The sequence below is a fragment of the Pipistrellus hanaki genome (assembly GCF_964339955.1).
Source record: "Pipistrellus hanaki genome assembly, chromosome: 10".
In the NCBI taxonomy this organism is placed as follows: Eukaryota; Metazoa; Chordata; class Mammalia; order Chiroptera; family Vespertilionidae; genus Pipistrellus; species Pipistrellus hanaki.
This window is the reverse complement of record NC_140512.1, coordinates 8,940,392-8,947,259: the sequence shown is the minus strand read 5'-3', so window position 1 is coordinate 8,947,259 and position 6,868 is coordinate 8,940,392. Positions and strand designations below refer to the sequence as shown.

The 6,868-nt window shown below is 57.8% G+C and overlaps 1 protein-coding gene across 1 annotated transcript in view; it reads right to left on the bottom strand.

The window, feature by feature from the left end:
* Positions 1–1,640: 1,640 nt before the first annotated feature.
* Positions 1,641–6,868, bottom strand: part of MINDY4 (MINDY lysine 48 deubiquitinase 4) — an 84,741-nt gene continuing 79,513 nt past the window's right edge. Inside the window, exon 18 of the mRNA XM_084896884.1 lies at positions 1,641–2,575. Within this exon, the coding sequence (XP_084753010.1) occupies positions 2,527–2,575 (49 nt within the window). The 3' untranslated portion in view covers positions 1,641–2,526. The remainder of the gene's footprint in view (positions 2,576–6,868) is intronic.

Here is a 6,868-nt window from a genome sequence, read left to right as displayed (position 1 = left end):
CATGTCGGTGCTTTGCGTGGCTCAAACGTGAATCCTGCAGAGGCAGGCTCGGGTCTTCTTGTCTGGGGAGCAGGCAGGGGACCCCACCAGAAGCAGCAGCCACAGCACGAATCATCTGGCTCAGGAGAGGTCCCAGCAATGGGAGGGCCCCATAAGAGGAGGCCCCATAAGAGGAGGCCCCATAAGAGGAGGCCCCATAAGAGGAGGCCCCATAAGCGGAGGCCCCATAAGAGGAGGTCCCTTAAGAAGAGGCCCCTTAAGAGGAGGTCCGTTAAGAAGAGGCCCCATAAAAAAAGGCCCCATAAGGGGAGGCACCATAAGAGTCCCCCATACCAGCTTTCCATGGGTGAGAGCATGGAGTTGTGTTACCGTCAGATGGTCTCACTGCTCACACTGCCCCCGAAGCAGTGGAGTCAACCTGCTTTCACCAGAGACCAAGAAACAAACAGGGGAGAACGAGAGGGAGCCCAGAGGGAAGGTACAGTGAGAACGGATGAACTGCCTCCTGCCCGCACCCCACCGAGGTCTGCTTGTTCAGCGGACCAGACCCCCAAGACGCAGGGCCGGGCCAGGCTCAGCCCTGGGGAGGCCACTCCACTCTAGGAGGTGGTTGGCTCTTCACCTTTTGAGGGCAAAGAGGGGGCATTATTCCAAGTGCAAGGCCATGAGGAAGGCTAAGGATTCTCTTCCCAGAAAATGGCACATATGAACATGTACACGAAGATTTTCATATAATGGGGGCCAGGGACCACTGAAGCTCACCCTAGGACACTAGGCCTCCAGACGGAGAAGGCCCACGAGCCAGGAGCCTAGGCCTGTGTTTTCGCCTGCAGGCTCGGCCCAGGACGTGGGCTCCTCGGGCTTCTGGGTCCAGGAGAGGAGGCGCTAGGCTTCGCTCATCTTCCATCCAGAAAACGTGGGCAATGGGCGTCGAGCTGCATGCGCACCTGCGTCTCGGCTTCCAGAAAGTGCTTTTGTAATTTGTTGGAAGCGATCTTCTCAAGCAACGCCGGGAATATTTTGATTTCCCCAGCCCTGACACGGGGACCCTGGTCAGAAGGTTAAGTGTGTTTCATTGAAAAGACAGTTTTCCTCCCAGGCTGATAAACAAAGCCGCTGCAAGGAAACCACCTTCCTCCGCGGCCGCCTGGCCAAGGAAAACAAGCGCATAAACATTGCCGGGACATATAGGAAGCAGTCCTGCTGGGCGCCTGCTGAGAATGGCCCGGAGTTTACACAGCAGAACCCGGCCTCGGCGCAGCCGTCACTTCCCTCTGGCTCCTCCCTGCCGTCCCGTCCCCGAAGGCCCACGGCGGCCACAGCGGCCACCGCTCCTGCACCGCCCGCGAGGGCGCAGGGCTCTTCACCGGGCCACTGGAGGTGGCTCCGGCTCGGGGCGCCCGCCCTCAGTCCGGGTGCTGGGAGCCAATGCAAATGTTCCACCCTCCGTTTCTGACACCACACTCTCCCCGGTCTTCCTCACCAGCCTCCACTGCGTTTCTACACCTCATGCCCTTTCTGCAATTGGAGGATATACACTAGTGGAATGAGGAGACCTCAACTGCACAATTTTCCCATGCCCACCCACTCCATCCTGGCTCTGCAATGTGGGGAATCCACAGACTGCCCCCCCACCATGTTCAGCCAGTTTCTGCACGTGCCCACTGCGGACACAGGGGGCCACACCCCGTCCCTCTGCTCATCTCCATCCTATTGCCCTCCATGGCCAAGCAGCCCCTCCCGAGAAGGTTCTTTCCCTCAAATCCACTTAGCCAGGTCCTGCCGACTATCCTCTCAGGGCCTGGCAGGCACCCAGGCCTGCTCTGGGAGGGCTCCTGGGACCCCTACCTTCCCCTCCACACACACAGGCACCCAGGCCTGTCCTGGGAGGGCTTCCGGGGAACCAAGCTGCTCCTGGTCAGCACAGCTTACATCACCTGCTGGCTCTGAGCAGAAGTCGTCAGGCCAACCCAGGAGTCCAGCAGGAACACCTCAACACCAGAGGACATCGGTGCCTGCAGAGGCCCCAGCTAGAGCCATCTTAGCCCACAGGCCACCAGGGCCCTCACCCGGGACTGCGCCCACCCCAGCCACGAACCACGCAGACCTGCCTCTTCCTTCTCGGCAACAGGAACAAATGAGTCTTGGCTCTTGCGTGGTTTCACTCCTGTTTTATAGAAAGCCAACCACCAGAAATAACCAGTGTCCCGGGTCCCGGGAGGACCCTATCAGAGGCTGGGCGAGGGGGTGGCCCAGCAGGGAGCCAGGAAGGGGTGCAGGGAAGGGCAGCCGAGGCCCCAGCAGCGCCTCCTTCCTGTCCTTGGCAGTCACAGCTCGGCTGGGAGGGAGCCGCAGCACCGTGGGCCCTCGTCCATCCAGGGCGCCCTTCGTTCTGGATGCTTCTGGATGCTTCTGCAGCAGTGCTGGCCCAGGTGGAGGTGACACCCTTCCGAGACTTGTCCCTGAGGCCTGGGGCTCAGCTGTCACCCTGTGACGAGTGGAGACAGAACTCTCCCATACGAAGGCTCACAGGATGGGGTCTGAGCCATTCCAGTTCACAGACGCCCCCTTCCACCTACGAGCAGAGGGACAGAAAGAACGTCAGAGCGGCAGAGCCCCTCAGGCCCTCACTCACCTGAACTTCCAGCCTTGGGGTGTTGGAGGAGTCAGGTTCCACCCTGCCCACTCACACACAAACCTACCCCCAGGCCCTCACAAAGCACAAATGCACCCAAGAACCCGAGGGCGATGGACAGGTCCGTCCTTCCTTCCTTCCTTCCTTCCTTCCTTCCTTCCTTCCTTCCTGCCACCATGTTCACTGAGAGCTCCTAGGTGCCTGGCCGGGCCCTCGGCTGATGTGAGTGATCCACACACATCTGAATGCAGACACTTTCTAGGGTGCCTGACGGTGGCACTTTAAAGGTACATGGGAAGACCTGCATTCAGAAAAACTCGGGCTCATTCCAGATGCAAGAGGAGGTCCGGTTGCTGGGGCCCAGCAAGGGGTGGGGAGAAGTGCAGCAGAGGGTGGGGAACGGCGGGGGCAGTGCCGTGTAGGACCCGGAGGCCTTGCAACGACGCTGGCCTTTGCTCTAAGAGCCACAGGAAGCTCGTGAAGGGCTGTGGGCCATTCAATAACAGATATGCATTCATTTATATGCATTATTAAATAGTGTGTGACACCCTCAGAAGCACTAAGCATAATTAAACTGTAGTTCAGGCTTACATATCATTTAATAACTAGAGGCCCGGTGCATGAAATTTGTGCATGGGGGTATGTATGTCCCTCAGCCCAGCCTGCACCCTTTCCAATCTGGAATCTCCCTCACAATCCAGTACTGCTGGCTCTGATTGCCCCTAACTGCTTTTGCCTGCCAGCTTGATCACCCCCTAACCACTCCAGCCTGATTGATGCCTAACTGCTCCCCTGGGAGCCCGATTGCCCTTAACTGCCCTCCCCTGCCAGCCTGGTCACCCTTAACTGCCTTCCCCTGCCAACCTGGTCACCCCTGCTGGCCAACTTGTGTCCACATGGGGGCCGCATAGTACCTCTTTATTATTTTGGATAGTTCAATTCCAAAATCAAAGTTTTGGAATTGAACTGAGAGACCATGACATTTCCCAACATGTGATTCAATATGTGGCAGTATATTTCTAAACAACTCCGGAATCACATTTGTAGGAGATGGGTCTGGCACTGGGTATCTGATACATACCCGTTCTCCTAAGATGAAATAGAGCGGAAGAAGATGCTACCCGCCCCCGCCCCCCAGCAGTGCTAGACAGAGTGCAAGGCTAAGGCTGGGGCTGAGGAATGCTTTCACGCACGGGGCCTGAGGAGGGAGGAAGCAGACATTTCAAAGCTCGAAGTTTTTCTCCAGGACAAACGTCAAATGGGAACACCACAGAGGAGGAGGAGAGGGCAGCTTTCCCACGTTAACTGCGCATCTGCCGGCTGGAGGGCAGAGGGCAGGGGGGATGCCTCGCCCAACACAAGATGGATGCTTCTCCCAACAGAAGCTCAGAGCGCCAGGGGTTTCATCACAAACCCACCTCTTCACCGTCATGGACAACCTGGACCCCCACAGAAGTCCTTTCTCTCCCCTTCCTCCGCTCGGCTCCGTCCTTCCTCACGGCAGGCACCACACCCCTGCCCCCGACCTCTTCCAACTTCCTGTCCTCTCACTCCAAGCAACTCCTTGGTATCCGTTAAGACTGTTCCCTGCTGAATAGTTTGCCTACTTCACACCATCCCATTCCCCTTCTAATGAACAAAAAGATTTCTTGTCATTTGGAAAAAACATCTTAGCGGAATGTCTGCTTCCTGCTGCTGTGGGAAGGGTTAGTGCGGGAGATGTTTGCACAGAGCCCGTTTGGAACAATTCATATTGCATTCCCCCCGCTCCACCCAGGGCACAGCGAGGCTAGACCTTCCACAGCCACGGGAATGCGGGGTGCAATGTTCAGCATGGTCTAGACACGAGGCGGCCCTGCCCTGGGCGGGCATGCCAATTAGCATCCAAGAAACTTTCATCTGGTCCACGTATGAGCGCTGAGCTGCCCCTCCTTACGAAAGCACTCAGCACAGAAGGCCGAGATGGGCGGATGATGGGTAAGCTGTTCAGTCGTGAATGCTCTCCTGTTTTAGGGAACTGGTCCTTCCAAAACCAGCTCTGTGTTCTCTGGTGGCACTTGGTAAGAAATCTCGCCCAAAATGAGGCTGCATGGTTTTGGCACGGCAGGCTGAGCGGTACCATGTCACCCCCTGGGCCATTTGCTCCTGGCCCTTCAGAAGCAGGTCTGGATGTGCAAACAATTTGCAAACATCTAGAAGGGTCTTCTCAGCAGTGATTGCTGGGAGAACTACCTCAGTAAGACACATCGCAAGCCTAACACGTAGCGAGATGCACACCTGCTGTGCTCGCCCCAGGCCCTGCCCCCTCCATCACCAGACACCACGTGAATCCAAAAGCTCGGCATCACCGTCCACTGGACGTGGAAGAATGAAGTGGCTCTGTGGTGTCCGGGTGCTTTAGACTCTGTCCTGAGCTGCTGTGTCAGCACTGAGGCCCATCCGGAAGAGGCTCTTCCAGGGTCTTCCAGGCTTGAGCCACTTGAATCCACCAGCACTAGCACCAGCACTTTGTCAGGGCTGCAAGAAGAGGCGCTGGGACTGGGCCTGCAGACAGACTGCTGTGGCGGGGCGGGGGGGCGCCGCCCCTAGGTGGTCAGTGCCCACTGCCTGCACTCGCTGATGCTGGAGCCTGAGATGCCCCCGAGCAGCCCTGTCAGCGCAGTCAGCAGGGAAGACTGGAGGTGGGACAGGCAGGGCGCATGCGGTGCTGACCACAGGCTCCGGGGACGAGGCCGGCCACGGGGCTGCTGGGGTGATAGCACTTTAGCACTCTGTGGTCACACAGTGCAGGGCTGGATTGATTCTACCGAGCCACTTGAGATTTCTCATTTCTCCGTCTGTTCATCTGTGCAGTTTGAAGCCGTCATAAAAAAGCTTTTATTGTTCTGTTTAGATGTGTAGGTAAGCAGCAGCCTCCGTCGGGTTCTCTCTGAGCTTTCGGACTCTCTGGACAGTCACATCCTAACTCCAGACCCCAGGAAGGCGGCAGAGGGAGGCCGGCGGGGAGGACGCCTGCCCACAGCTGGGCTCCAGGGGCCGATTTGCAAAGGGGAAAAGACTGCCCACCCCAGGGCAAGAGTGAGGGGAAGAGTCTTAAATGGACCGGACTTCCTGTGTCCCTCTAAGATCCACCTTCAGCCTGGCCCCCAAGGCCCTCCCCATCCCTCTCCATCCCTCCCAGCCTGTCCTCCCCACTCTGAACAGGCAGGTGAGAGTTTCTCTTAGCTCCCAATCTGCAAACATCTCAGACCACCAAACTCCCCACCTCCAACCCCCTGCGAGAAGGCACTTGGTTTCGGGGCAGGGGCGAGTCAGGCTTGTCGGCCACTAGATGTCACGTCACACCAACAGTCACCGTGTCTGATGGCCAGCCTATGGGGTTTACACTTAGTTTGGGGGTTTTCACAGAGGTAACGAGTCCACCCCATCGCGGCCATCGGAGGGAGAGTCCTAACAACCCGAGAGAAGCAGCCTGCCATTTATAATTGGAAATCAAAGCAGAGATATCTTAAAGCCTGAAAGGACCGGACACAGAACACACACTTTCAAAACCGCTCCTATGGGGAGTCTCCACTGAGTGCTTAGCAAGGACAGGAAGAGCCTGCAGCGCGTGAGGACAGGTGAGACGGGAGAGAGGGACCAACCAGGTGCCGGGAAACCAGGGCAGGGGGGTGAGGACTGCAGTGGGGGGTGGCCCTCGGGTGGGTGGGGGCAGCGGGGAGCAGGGCGCTGGGTGCCAGGCCCTGGAAGGCAACATTCCAGCTGGAATTACTTTTCAATTGCTTGTCTGAACCTCAAACAGAAACATCTGTGGCCCGGCCCCAGGCCCCGGCTATGAGCTCTTTCCTCTTTTCTCTGAACCGGTGACAGCTGTGCCGTCTTCTCCCCTCCGGCCAGGCTGGAAGGTTGAGCGGTCACGGTGTGCCTTGCTGGGAAGTGACCATAAATGAGCCTGTTTCTGCTGAGACGGTTAGAGAAGCGGGAGGAGGGAGGGGGGACAGGCTCCCCGTTCCTGACCGAGCGAGCGAAGGTAACAGGAGACTCTCTGAGGCCGAGGCGTGCATCACGCCGGACAGTAGAGATGGCACAGGACCTGGGACTGTTCAACTTAGGATGCTCTTCTCCAAAGGCAAAGCCCAAAGTCTGATCTTGTGCAGTGTTGTCAGGGCAACAAAGCCAGGTGGCGGGAAGTCACTCTGCCTGCTCAGTGACCTTCCTCTGGGCTGGGACAGC